Below are 14313 nucleotides of genomic sequence, written 5' to 3' on the forward strand. Positions count from 1 at the left end.
TCGATTATTTCAAAATCTTGTATATAATAATTCTCCTTCCATTTCACAAGAAGGTGGATCCTTCTATTCCGTTTTTCTACTGATGGAATGGAGGAATAGGTTCATTGAGCACTTTATTTCATTTTCCAGTTTGCGATGGAATGAATGTGCTGGACTTCTGAAACAGACTTTCTTAATCACTTTCATATTAAAAAAAAAAAAGCTATGTTTAGCATCCAAACCTTTTCAGTTCCGCTTTTCAAATTAGTTTTGTTTGTTTAGGTCTTTATTCATAATTGTGTTCAAAGAAAGGGGGAGCCGGTGCTAATCTTAACACTTTCTAGAACAATATTTTTTAACTCCTTCAGATTCTCTTAATCTTGCTTGGGATCCTGAATTGAAAATCCAAAATGGCAACTTTATGATGACAGGTACAACTGAACAGAAACATTGAAAATAGCTAATTACACGATTTGATTCCACGGCACTAGGTATCATTCATTATTTACAGAGTTATTTTGATTACAGATACATGGGAAGCAACAACCAGATACAATATATACAGAGTTGGGAGGGGGGGAAATGGCATATCTTACCTAATATTTGTACAAAATTCCTATAACTTGTTAGGGAACTATTCAACGCTTACTTCCTGTGCAACCAACTGTATAATGATTTTCTGGTGATCTTCAACCTCACTAGAATTCCAGGTCTCCTGGTCTGAAACCCCATTGATGTGGGTAATGCATCCTCTGCTGGTACTGCTTCTATTTTGAGATTTGCAAGGGTGGGGTTCTTTAACTTTGGTGTGTCACTTAGTGCTAATCTGGTTCTGGCAGGAAAAGCTTCCAGCCCCAACTCATTTCTAAGAAGTTTTAGTATTGCTTCTTGCACTTCTAATATGCGTTTAGCCGGATTTTCGTCTACTTTAGTAGCTCCTATGACGATCAGGATATCATCATTTATTGAATGTCCTGCGTCCACAAATGGCAACTATGAGTTATATTTAGTTACATGTTTTTTTTTGGTGTTTCCACACTTTCTAAGTTCATATGAAGATGAATACTTAAGTGGACAAAAAGATCTGTAACATGGCATTGTAGCATTATACGGTTATAATTTCCCATTCATACCTAAACTGTAATTCTCTTTGATCATCCGAAGAACTGCAAGAACAACCAAACGAGCTTCAACCTGTTGACAACGTTGGTTTGATAACAAAAAGAATTTTAAGAATTTTCCAAATCAAATGTAACTAACAAAATATTGCTTATTTTATAAATGTAAATAAGGAAACTGTAAGGAAATGAATTAATTGCTGCAATTTGGATTTAACAAAAAAAGAAACGCTAGCAATACATTCTAGGTAAAATTATTTATTTGGTCCTTATAGTTGAACAAACTTTACCTCTTAGTCCCTACACATAAAAATCATTCATTTAGTCTGCTGCATACATACTTTTTTTAATCTCTTTTAGTCCCTATGACTTTAAACAGTGGAAACTAAAAGAGATTAAAAAGTATACGTATAACAATTAAAATAGTATTTGTTGGGATTAAAATAGATAATTTTTAAGCATAAAGATCAAAAAGTAAAACTTTGTAACAATAAGGATTAAATGAGTAATTAAACCTACATTGTATTATTGACTGAAATTCAGACTCACTAAATCATGATTAATGAGTTCCAGTCCAAATTTAGTGGGACTAACATGAAATTCACACAATACTTAAGAGCATGTTGAAAAGATAGGATTGCTGGAATTTCTACAAACAAAAATGTAGCTATAAACTGTGCTAAAGTTGAGACAGGTTTATGACAAATACTAACTGAGGAATTTATAGGTACCTTTGTTAGACCTTGAACATCAATTGCTAGGATGTCAGCTACCCTCTTTAGCAGGTGAGCTGCAATTTTTTCAAGAAGTAGACTTTGGGATTTCTCTAATTCAGATTTATTGCTGGAAGAAAATTCTCCTTGAATCTCTCTGTTATCTTGTATTACTCCTTCACACCATTCCTCAATCAATTCTTCCAGATAGCAGTCATTGGGTTTATACCTGCCATATATAAGTTATTTAATTCGACACTGAAGAGATGTTGGTATCAAAGGATATTGTGGTCATTCCCTTAAACATACAAGATAGTCCTGGATCACATCTTTCTGTTCAATCCTTTGTATGCTAAAATGTTTTGGAACTCGTTATATTGTGTACCATGAGAACAATGGAAGTAAAGAAATAGAATCAGAATCCCCTCTTCTTCCTTGGACAATGAGGGATTCCTGTTCCTTTTAAATTCAAGGAGACCTAAGAGGATCATGGTATAGGTATCACTTCAGTAAAGCATATCATCTCAACTTGAATTTGGGTTGTGCGAAACTCAATACCAAAAACTAGTTATGAGATGAAGATTGTCCAGGTTTTTATAAGGCTCTACTTTGATAATATTTTTAGTTGGTGTGGGATCTAAACATTTCTTATGCACAATATTGGACATCTGAAGCATGAAGCTTGTAGGACCATTTTTTATATTGAATTGGGAAAGCTGTGAGGCCAGGCAGACCTTTTGACAGGTGAAGATGGCCCAGTATCGTATCTATGATAGGGGCTCTGATTCCATTTTGAATTTGAATTGAACCTAATGCAACCCCAAAAGCTAGCTCATGAGGCGGGGTTTCCCGAGCCTTTATAAGCTCTAATTTGCCTATACACACATATATAATTGATTTGGGATCTCAACTTCTCAGAAACAAACTTTTACCACCAATTCACTATGGGAGAAATTATAACCAGAGAAGCAACAACTGATAAAATCGTATAGGGGCCTAATAGAAAAGAAACAATATTGAATAGGATCAGCCATACCAAAGTTAACATCATGAATGTAGCATCCGCCGTAGACTACTTTATGTATGCAGTTAAGTGCATATAGAGCTTGAATAACATATAAACCTTGCTGGGCATAGGTAATTCAGAATTATACTTGAAATTTGAAACCATTGAGTAGTGATCTCACAAACATCCAAATGTGTTAAAAAAGTTGTGAACATATGATTTAAAATGAAACAAACAAGGTGTACATGGATACACATAACTTGGAAAAGATAAATTGTCCAAGTTATCCGTGATGCAAGTAAAGCTAACATACCCTGCCTTTCGCATATCCTGGTATATAGCCAGGCATTGTTGCACCTCATGTAGGGAGCCATATTTACTGCGTGCCTTCAGAAGTGTGTTGTATGTTATCTGAGGTAATTAACAAAATTAGTATAGATAAGACAATAAAGATGAAGCATATATGTTAATTTTTCCCTAGATCACAAAAACGTTTCCATTTCCATTATTTTCAGAAATTTACTGTATTAAGCATTGTCTGTCATTTCTTTTCTTTATGATTAGATATTTCAACCATTCTACTTATATTTTAGTTGGCTTTTATGGATGTAGAATAGCCACCTTATCCAAGTTGCATTGAGTTTATGCATAGGGCTATCTAAATTTACCATTTTGTGCATATAACAACTAGTCTCTGGGCACTCACCAAATTTGGACGTATATGGTAGCTTTTCATTTCTTTATATAATGCTAACGCTTGCATAAAATTCTTACTTTCAACACAAACCTGTCAACCAGAAGGCAAAATTCCCTTGTGTCAAAGACCATATAATTTTAAGATAGTGAAAAACGTCCCTTGAAGTGTGCAGGTAATTTCATAAAATAAAATGTGCTCATTTTTACAGAATAACTTTGGACCTTAATGGCTGTTGTATATGCAATGACATCAGGTTTAATTCCAGCATCACCCATGTTTTTCAAAATCTGCATGGGAAACATGTTCATCTCATCAGAGAACTAAATGCATGATCATGGTATGAATAAGCTAAGAACAATAATATGTACTCTTTGCACATCAATATTCAGGCAGATTATTTTCGCAGTGATTATTTTGAAGTATGGTATTTTATGGAATATGACATTATGACTTCATGGCAATAACAACAAAGCTTTATCCCACTAGGGGAGGTCAGCTGGAATATGATTTCATGGTAAGTGTGCAAGAATGGTCCCATAATCACTTTCCAAGGCTACAATTTAAACATGACAACTTTGAGGTTCCACTATCATTTATCTTGCAGCTATAATTTTGCCTTGTAAATATTTTGCTTTTTAACATTTTGGAGAAGAATTTTCCTACTGCCTGCTCTATTATATGCCTCAATAGTTTTAACTACATAATCTCTTAGCTAATTATCAAGCTTGCACGTCCATTCATACCCAACCAAAAAATTTAACTAATCGATCATATTAAGTTTAACAAATACTTTGTAGCTGTTCTTTTAGCGCAAGTGATCCATAAAAGATTACAAATATGATAAGAAACAGATGGTATTCCCTGTGGCAGTGTCACCAAAACATCAATCCTGATACAATTTGACTAAAAAGATTTCCAGAAAAAATTTATGCAAAATAGAAGCAAATATATAATATTTTAGATTAATTATAGTTTTACCTCAATGGCACCCTCCACGTTTGCTGATGCTCCACATATATCTATCAAAGTCGACCAGCTAATTTGATTAGGGGAAAGGCCTACTGTTTCCATCTCTTTGATTAATGCTTTTGCATGGTAATAATCAGTACCACAGGCCTTGAGTAAAATATTGTATGTTGTGGTAGTTGGTGTGAAAGGGAACCTCTCAGCAAAACTCAAGATGTGTGAATTAGAAATGCCATTTGGTACAGTAGTAACATTATGCACAAGTTCCTGCCGTGTATTGTTGTTGCAGCCTTCACCAAATGACCCTAACATCTTTTTTCCCTTCCAAGAATGGAAAAAGCGAAAAGCCCTGTCATATTGGCAAGCTTCAACACACGCATTTAAAATGATGTTGAAACACTGAGTATTAGGCTCACGGCCAGCCAAAAGCATTTCTTCAAATAACTGAATTGCCTGCTCTACAAGCCCTGCATGTGCACAGGCGTTGATTAATGATGACCATGCAACAATATTGAGAGAAACACCAGCAGAAAGCATGTCTTGCTTGATTGTTAGAGCCATCTGCCACAACCTCGCATCTGCAAAGACCTGAAATTGGTGTCAGGAAATGTCAAATGTATATAATATGAATTTTTTACATAGTACTTCACTGAAGAGAGGTGAAGGAGAAGATTGTAGATTCCATGCAATATCAATGAAATTATGGTGATTTTGAGTCTACAATAAATACCTTTATAATTGTGCTGTAGGTAAAGACATCTAATTTTAGCTGTCCCACTGATTCCAAATGCTTAAGTTCCCTATAAATGTCTTGAGCCAGATCAACTCTTCCAGCAACACAGCATCCTTTCAGTAGGATGTTATAAGATGTCATATCTGGTTTTAAACCAAGATTCTGGATTTGTAGAAGGAATTTAGCCAATATGCAGTATTTGCTCAGATGAAGAAAAACTTTAATGCTCCTGCCAACTCTTGGCATGAAAATGAAAGCATATGCTGTCAATTAAGATGTCAAGTTATGCAGAAGAAAATCTAATTAGTCTTTTTTTTTCTCATTTTTAAGGGATGTCAAATGAAAATAATAGACATAACTCACTCAATGTGTTTTATCCAACACATTAAAAATTGTGAGAAAACAAGAATTGTAAAGACAAGTGAAGTTTTCATCAAAAATAGTATATGCATGAATGCGTATCTCTGTTCTGGAATTCTGCCTTTTTCTTCTTTGTGTGTTCACATGAGTGTAAATGTGCACAAGACAACAATATTTGAGGGGAGCAAGGGTTACCTGCATATTTTGATATAGATTTAATGTGTAGCTAAGATCATGGGCATTCACATTCATGAGGCTGTTGAAAACGTATATATTTGGAGTAATCTTCTGATTAAGCAAATCCTGCACCATAAATTGAATATGTGAATGCTATAATACACATCGGAGAAGTTAATAAATATTACAAAAACTTGTATTGAGCTTGCCAGCCAACATTATAACCACTAGCTCAGTATTTATATATCAGAACAGAACAGTCATATTTCATATTTTGAAACTCTAGGAGAGTACCATTTTAGGAAACATTTGAAGCCAAAATTACTGAGTATGCGAAAACATAATTAAAAATTAATTGAAGTTCTGTATCCCTAGCCTGAGGAGAACATCTCTCTCCCATTGTCATTGCATATCTCTTTTTGACAAATTTAAGGGCAGTGAAGAGAAATACAAAATTTGAAACTAGATAGACTATCCCCATATCACCAAGAGCACAGCATAAGAATACACGGTTCATGTAGGCATGCAGTTCATCATTTTTTTTTAGATTACTAGCCTTTTAACTAGGTACTTATTTGTTGTGCAGTGAATTCAGTTATTATGGACTATCCTATAAAACTCATGATGCTATCGTAAACAATAGTGTGTCAAAATCGCTTCGCTTTAATGCTAAAGGCTTAGTCAGTGAATCCAAATTAAATTCACATAAAAATATAATATGATTTTCTCTCTATATGCTGACTTGAGAAAATATAAGCTTTATTATTTTTTCCAGTAGTTACAACTGTATGATTGGAACTTGGGTATTATGGGGTGCCTAAGTTTGTCATTGAGTAGTATATAGAATGCTTGGTGGAGTATTTAATGTTTGCTTCCCCCTCTTAATAGTTAGTTTTTGAGGGTCGGATCCCCCATAATACTTATCACGGTAGTACTAGTTTTTTAATCAATAATGCCAACCCTCAAGTCGTCTCTTCTCATTTCCCGTGCAACAGGATTCTCGTGCTGAATCCTGTCCTTTACTGCTTCATATTCGACTAAACCATGGTGATTGAAAGGTTAACAATTAGGAGTAGGAATCGATAAAATAATCCTTATTGTGGAACACATTTGTGCTGAAAGATTTACAATTTATCTGTGATATAATATCACAACCAATTAACTGCATTCTTCTAAATCCTTTTAATTTAAAATGTCAATTAATCCAATGCAGTGTTTAGCTGAACATTTAACAGGAGCAAGAGCAAAAGAGCACATAAACATGGGGGTTGTAACTTGTAAGTAATTGGCATTGTAGCATAAGAGCTACACCTAGGAGAATAAAACTACTGCAGAACTCGTAAATCTTTGAATTGCTTTAAGACAAGTTAAAGTGAGTCAATATAAACTTCCATAGAAAATACCTCATATATGTACCTAGATTTCATGTAATCACGACATAGACCACAAGCATCAATTATTGCCCGGTACATGTACATATTGGGAATATTCATGTGTTTCTTCGACAGCTCATATGCTTTAAAAGCAGAAATCAAATCCCTCCTTTTGCCAAATTCTGATATTATACTGCAGAACAATATCTGTGCATGGGGAAGAAGACATGCATACCTGAAAGAAGTGATAATATCATTCTTATCATAGAGAAAATCGACATATATCATCACATATTGAATTCACTGGTTTAGAAGATATAAATTAAAAATTAACTTCAGAAAAGAAGGTATAAAATAAACTATATATTAAAAAACAAATGCAACACATTCAAATGGAATCAATATGCTTTAGAAATTGAAACAATGTATCTTTTAAAACAATATAAAATCATACCTAACAGCTAAAATTGGATTCCGACTAAGAACACAGCGTTTAATTACGTCAGATGGCTGAACAAATCCCCTGATTGATATCTTGAAACCTGAAAGAAGAAATTAATGAATTTTATTTATGACAAGTCACAACAATGTCAATCATTAGGAAGCTGCTCTAATATTTTCTCTCCCCTGAAAAAAGAGTTCACTCAATTGATAATGATATATTGCCACCAGTAGTAGTATTGCTAATAGTGGTGATGACAGTTGTGGTATTACTACTAGTGGTGGCAGTACGACATATGCTCGGAATATACACTTAATTGATACTATTTTTCTGTATCTCTTTTAGACATCATATCACATATCGTATCTACATTTCTCTCCCTTCTATTTCTATCTCTCTATGTGTCTAATACCGTTCATACATCATTTTTCATCACTCAATGAATGCACAGTATAAATGCTAGATTTGTTTCCTATTAAGAATATAATAATATTTATTTAGAACTGTTAAACAAAAAATGTTTGTTGATCTTTAATTCACATGAAATTAATTTTTTAAAAAAAGTATACCACATTTCTTATAAAGAGAGAGAGTTTTATTTTCGTCCAATGTAAGAATTCAGAAATAAATTACACAACTAATAAAAAATTATGCTAATTATGACTTTAGGACAGTTATTATTTTTTATATATAATCAAAAGCAATCCTTGTATTCAAAAGCCAATGATCAAACTTCAATCCTTATTAAAAACACACAAGTGTCAAATAACTTATGTCAACTACATTAGGGTGATTATCATAAAAGTGAGCAAATTTATCATGAACGAAATTTTCTAATGTGTATATAAAAGGATAGATTATAGAAGATAAGACTATGAGGTGGATCTATACTACTCACAAAAAGAAGCAAAAGAAAAAGAAGATGGAGCCAAAATTAATTACGTGTGAGAACCTCCATGAGTTCGACAGCCTCCTCAATGTGGCCGCACATGACCAATCGGCAACACTCCTTCGCAATGGCATCGATGGAAGAGCCATTAAGATGAGAAGCTAGAGAAACTGAGTGATCCTGCACTCTGTTGAGAGTGTGAACAACACTCCTAACACTATTCCCTTGGATTCCCAACAGAACCATCTTGGCCAGAACCTCAGCATCGACCCCAGAATCAATGGCATCTCCATCAACCACTTCGAATTCCTCAACAAGCTTGGAATCTGCGCTGAGAGAGAGGGGGGCTTGGAGGGCGCATGAAATGTTCCAAGAAGAAGAGAAAGGAGCGAGCTTTGGAAGAGAGGGTTTGATGGGGTAGCGATGAGGCGCTGCAGAAGAAGAAGAAGGAAAAGGGGTTGCGACAGAGGAGCCAAGGATCACGAAATCTCTCATTATTGGTGATGAAGTTGTTATTCTTGGCCAACCGTTTGGTTTGTTGAGGGAACTGTGATGAAAGGGTTTATATGGGTTTTGGAATTTGGATTTGGATTGAATTTCAAAGGAGCATGTTTTTTCAACATTATCGTACCCAGATTCCTTTTACCTTCACTCACCCCATATTTGCCTTTCTCTCCACTTTTCTGTAGAAAATATCTAGCAAGCATCCTACCTAAACGACATTAATCACACATACCTTTTAAATGCAGATTTTTTTATTTGGTTTTTTTTGGACAGACAGATTTTTTTATTTGTTGGAATTTATTTAAAATGATAAAATTAAGTGAGACTGGTAGAATAACAATTTTATTATTTTTCATAAATTTTAATTAATAATAAATAATGTATATGGTATTCAACATTTAGGTTAAAAAAGTAGTGTGTGCTCCAATTTCAGCTAGACAATTAAATTAACTGAAATTTAACTGAAATTGAAAAAAAAAAGAGTCTCAGTATCTTTTTAGTAAGTAAAATTTGAGGTGAATTTTTTATTTATAATTAGATCTAAATAGTTATAATTATTATAAATTTTTAACTTCTTGGTTAAGTTTAATATATTAAATAAATAATTATAATTTAATTTAACTTTGATATTTACACCCAAAAAATGCTTTCATGTGTTGTTTATCATTTACAAAATATATTTCATATTAAAACTTACGTGTATTATTATTTTATTAATATATTAACTTACTGGTTTGGTTTTTTTGTAATTTGAATTGTGTTGTGATATCTTTTCTTGTTAGAAAAACACTTTGAATCTATTACTATATTTCTGTTACATATTGATATGAACTAGAATTTTGTTTTAATGTATACTAATCAAAAGAGTATTACATTATAATTACACATTGCATTTTAATTTGATATAGAAAAAAAACAAATGAAATGAGACAATAAATTTAGTTCGTTTATAAATAAACAAAAATACTACACACCTATATTTTTTAATCTTTAAACTAGATTCGGACTTAATTCGAAGAAAACAATTTTTCTACTATATTTATACAGTTTTTATTTAAATTTATTAAAATGAGTAAATTTTAAAAGATTTATAAATAGTTAAATCGTGTTTCTATTGTAGAAATATAAAAATAATATGAATTTTTTTACGAAAGTGATGTTTCGAATTTATGACCTCAATTTTTAATTTTTTTTAATCTTTTAAATTTTCATGTTTATTTCTTGTTTTTGTTATTGAAGATAACTTTTCTTTTGGTTTTAAACAAGTAAGATTTCTCTCTTTTTAGTTTTTTTTTATATTTTTTAAAATTTTAAATAAATATAATTTTTGTTTTGAAATGTTTTTTCATAATTTAATTAATAATTTTTTAAATAAACATATTTTTATTAATTTAATTAATAACATAAAATTAATAAGTTTTAAATTTTTAATGCTTAAAGTTTATTATTATTTTTATTCTTCTTCATATAGATCACACTTGAGCTCAACGTTCTCTTTTAGTTTTTTAATTTTTATTTTCGTTTAAATTTCTAAATATATATATATATATATATATATAATTTTTGAAATGGTTTTCTAAATAATTTGATTAATGAATTTTTCAGTTTTTTATGAATATTTTTTAGATATATTATAATAATATGATTAATGAATTAAAATTAAATAATATTTTTAAAGTTTAATAGGTTTTTTAATATTTACGTAAACATATTTTTTTATTTTGAGAATTTTTTTATAATTTGATTGTTAGAATTACACACACATATATATATATATATATATTTAATTTCATTTATTATTAAATTATACAAATAATTTGAAAATAAAAAAAATAGTTATCTAAATTTAAGAAAACAAATTTAAAAAGTAAAAAAAATTAAAGTAGTGTTAAATAAAAGAAAAAAAATCAAATATTCAAAGCGTGACTTCTTTAAAATTATTAATTTATATAAATTTTTTAAAAATTATATATTTTCTTTGATGGCACAAAAAGTTTACCCATATTGCTAGTGTTTTAATTATAAAATCAAATATATACATTAATATAAAAGTAGTGGACTTTTATTTTAAGATTTTTCATGAATCTAATTCGTGTATAGGAGTTATTTTACTATTATAATTAAGATTCTATTGGAAAATAAAAATACTTTAACATCGATATTTCATATAAGAAGGTTTTAAACATTTTAGGGCACCGAGATACTTTTAGTCACGTTGAAACATGTTCATCAAGCTTCCATAATACAAAATATATTATCTCACAATGATTAACCGAAACATAATTAGCAAAGTATTACACCCAAATCAATGCCAAAAAACATGATTAGAAGATATTTGGGTTTGTCTTGATCATCAGTATAGGTAAAGTCCATCTAGAGTAGTATAAATAGGGTTGCCCCAACGTAAGAGGGTAGATTTTATGCAATTATTAGCGTGTTGTTGAATTTCTCTATGAGTTCCTACTTAAACAAGAGTTAACTGGAGTGTCGATGTATCTTTGCAGGCACCCTGACCCCAACGTTTGAAAACCGAGAAAAGACCAAGATAGAGTTGAAGGAGACTTCCCAGATTTGCATAGACCAAGGTAATGGTAATAGGGATGCGACAATTGGCAAGAGAACGCAGTCTTACGAAGGTAGCCTCAGCCTATTAAGAATATTTTTTGCACTCACCATGGGACTGAGCAGAAACCTTAATCAAAGATCACATGGTTACCACATGGCACATGACGAACACTGAGAATCACATGGATTAAACAATATTATTGGAAGAGTTTCGTTGAGAGATAGAGACGTTAAAAGGAAAAATAATCGAGGAGGTAGGCACCTTAAGGACAAAGAGTGAACAGATAAAATGGAAGTTGAAAAGTGGCAATACCATGTTGTTGTCATTAGGACACGACAATGAAGAATCAACCGAAGTATACATGTCATCAACCAAGGCGAACGAGACATAGAGTAATAAAGTTGAACAATCTTACACATATGTTTTTGTCAACACATACAATATCACCACATCATAAAAACACTCTTTTACGGATGAAATCATGAATGTATCCCTTCCCGCTAGCTAGTGAAATTCCACGTTAAATCGATATAATTAGACAATCGATCGAGAGGAACATGTTGATTTATAAGTCACCTTATAGAATGAAATTAGGTATGCAAAATAATTTGAAAATTTTGTAAATACAACCGGTTTACACCATAGGTTATTAATGGATTTTGATTAAATATCCAAGAAGGGAAGTTGTCAGATTGATTGAGTATAAACAAGAGGTTATCAAGTTCATGATTGATTACCCTATAACCTAAACCCAATTCACTAATTGTCATTTACTAGTCCAGCATTTATCTTGTCTTCACTTTTCAAGAACTTTCCCTAGCCAAAAAAGGGTTCAAACAAGCACACAATGTGATCATTTTGTTCCATATTCATACCTCACTTCAGCATGCAGGAAAGCCATCTGAAAATAGATTGGGCATGAAAAGCCAACGACAAATCGGAGGAAGAAAATTGTTTCAAGTGGGTGAAGCAACAAAACTAGAGAAGAAAAGGGAGAAGCCATCAACTTCATTCGAAAAGGATTTACATTTTCTGAGAAATAAAACTTCATTTCTACAGTTACATTGCTTTGAAAGAGATCACTTGATTGGTGCAAGAATGGTGTACAACAAAAGAAATGTGACAATAATAATTGCACCCCCAAGAGTGAAAGTGGGACTATTCCAGAACTCGAGGTTTGATCTCTCTGTTCTCTTAATAGGATCAACCTCCTCAGAAAGAGGGAATTCTGAACGCCTAGGATTCCAACTCACATACTTATCTGAAAATTTTGAGAAGGCTTTCTTGCCCCCTTGATTCTTGAATTTTGACCATGCCTTGTCCCAGTCTCTTGAAGATTTATCACCTGACACATTTAATCAACACTTAAAATAAGTTGCAGCAGTGAGTTCTACACTGATGGATTGAATGCTTTTGGAAGCAATGAAGTTCAACAGTCAGAGTTTGATTACTGTGTCTGGGAAAATCATATTTTAGCTTCAGATTAATAAAAATCATACATTCAACTTCTACAAAAAAAAAATGCTCTCATACATATGTTGATCATCACTGTAATAGAAAGGAAAAATGGTGATTGTAGAACAGTAAGTGCATACCCTTATTGTTGTTATCGTCTTTTGGTTGAGATTCCTTGGAACAGAGAAGCTTGAAAGGTGGATGAGAGGAGGAGGAGGAAGAGGAGTGGTGGTAACGTGAAGAACAGAAACGATGCGATATGAAAGGTGGTGATGAAAGATGTGTATAAACATCCATTTGCATGCAATTGAATTTGAATTTGAATTCAAAAATTGTTTAGGTGGAAACCAGAAGAAAGGATCATCACCTGTTCCTTATCCTTTCATTTGGATCTCCAAATTCACCACCTCCTCACACTTGTCCTTCCTCTTTTGCCCCTCAACCTCCACCTTACAATCAAACCACCTTACTTCATCTTTATATTTCATTTTCTTCTCATCTCAATTTCTAATTTTTCCCTTCCCAACCCATGATGCATGTCCCTACAAATTACACTTACCCTTTTAAAGTGATAGTAAATAACATATAATTTTTTTTATTTTTTATGAAAATTTATAATTTAGTTGCAATATTTTTTTAGAATATTATTAACATATAATAATTAGAATGATTTATTTTATAATAAAATTATTTTATTTTATATATTATAAAAGTTTTGGTTTTCATATTTTTTATTTAAATTTTAGTTCATATATTACTTTTAAATAAAATAAAAGAAGTAGTTGGGAGGTGAGTTTATTTCAAAATCTATAACAATATGATTTTATTTAGCATTTAACGAATGTGAGTAATTATTTTAAAATTAGAGGGATGTAAGTGTTATTTACTATCACTTTAAAAGGGTAAGTGTAATTTGTAGGGACATGTTTGTATGAGTCTTCGGTAAAAATATTTAAAGGTTGAAAAATAATGTAGAAAAAGCTAAGACAGAGACTAGAAGGTGATAAGGAGGTGGTGATGGATTCTTTAAAAAGGAAAAGTTTGATCATAATAAACCATATATCAAATCCCAATCTTAAAAGGATATTGTACCTTCACAAGAGCATCAACAACAATCATATAATCGTTAGGGATTACATGTTTTAAATGTGGTGTATCACATAATGTTAATTAGTGTTCGTGTTCACCTTATCATATTAATTGTGACTGTTTTCTATAACTAAAGATTTCTTAAGATGGTCAATGAAAGATAATTGGTATATCATAGTCTAAAACACATATAAGTTTAAATATTAAAGTAGATAAAGTGTTGAGATTTAAGGATAAAGTTTGTGT

The 14313-nt window shown here is 31.7% G+C and overlaps 2 protein-coding genes and 1 long non-coding RNA gene across 3 annotated transcripts; 1 reads left to right on the forward strand and 2 right to left on the reverse strand.

The window, feature by feature from the left end:
* The first annotated feature begins 273 nt into the window (after nucleotides 1–273).
* Nucleotides 274–755, forward strand: LOC137814420 (uncharacterized). The gene is made up of 2 exons (XR_011081645.1): nucleotides 274–410; nucleotides 508–755. It is a non-coding gene; the product is annotated as an uncharacterized lncRNA (long non-coding RNA).
* Nucleotides 430–9183, reverse strand: LOC137814417 (pentatricopeptide repeat-containing protein At5g02830, chloroplastic). The gene is made up of 12 exons (XM_068617154.1): nucleotides 8507–9183; nucleotides 7577–7664; nucleotides 7153–7357; nucleotides 5768–5875; nucleotides 5210–5374; nucleotides 4492–5067; nucleotides 3735–3800; nucleotides 3523–3603; nucleotides 3130–3227; nucleotides 1829–2039; nucleotides 1113–1173; nucleotides 430–953 (listed from the first exon to the last, which is right to left on the reverse strand). Exons 1-12 carry the CDS (start codon nucleotides 8946–8948, stop codon nucleotides 625–627), a joined length of 2430 nt encoding a protein of 809 aa, XP_068473255.1. The 5' UTR covers nucleotides 8949–9183; the 3' UTR covers nucleotides 430–624.
* Nucleotides 9184–12502: 3319 nt separating this feature from the next.
* LOC137814416 (uncharacterized) lies at nucleotides 12503–13432 on the reverse strand. The gene is made up of 2 exons (XM_068617153.1): nucleotides 13119–13432; nucleotides 12503–12868 (listed from the first exon to the last, which is right to left on the reverse strand). The coding sequence occupies exons 1-2, from the start codon at nucleotides 13279–13281 to the stop codon at nucleotides 12603–12605; spliced, it is 429 nt and encodes a 142-aa protein (XP_068473254.1). The 5' UTR covers nucleotides 13282–13432; the 3' UTR covers nucleotides 12503–12602.
* Between the last annotated feature and the right edge of the window lie 881 nt (nucleotides 13433–14313).

This window comes from Phaseolus vulgaris, chromosome 1, assembly GCF_000499845.2.
Source record: "Phaseolus vulgaris cultivar G19833 chromosome 1, P. vulgaris v2.0, whole genome shotgun sequence".
Taxonomy (NCBI): Eukaryota; Viridiplantae; Streptophyta; class Magnoliopsida; order Fabales; family Fabaceae; genus Phaseolus; species Phaseolus vulgaris.

Excerpts from the sequence above, each read along its gene's own strand:
- LOC137814417 (XM_068617154.1), bottom strand. The coding sequence starts at position 8,948 with ATGAGAGATTTCGTGATCCTTGGCTCCTCTGTCGCAACCCCTTTTCCT. Across the intron at positions 3,801-4,491 it reads ACGTGGAGGGTGCCATTGAG|ATTTTGAAAAACATGGGTGA; the intron begins GTAAAACTATAA and ends TTTCCCATGCAG. Across the intron at positions 3,604-3,734 it reads CATATACAACAGCCATTAAG|GTTTGTGTTGAAAGTAAGAA; the intron begins GTCCAAAGTTAT and ends TCTGGTTGACAG.
- LOC137814416 (XM_068617153.1), bottom strand. The coding sequence starts at position 13,281 with ATGCAAATGGATGTTTATACACATCTTTCATCACCACCTTTCATATCG. Across the intron at positions 12,869-13,118 it reads AGACGATAACAACAATAAGG|GTGATAAATCTTCAAGAGAC; the intron begins GTATGCACTTAC and ends TAAATGTGTCAG.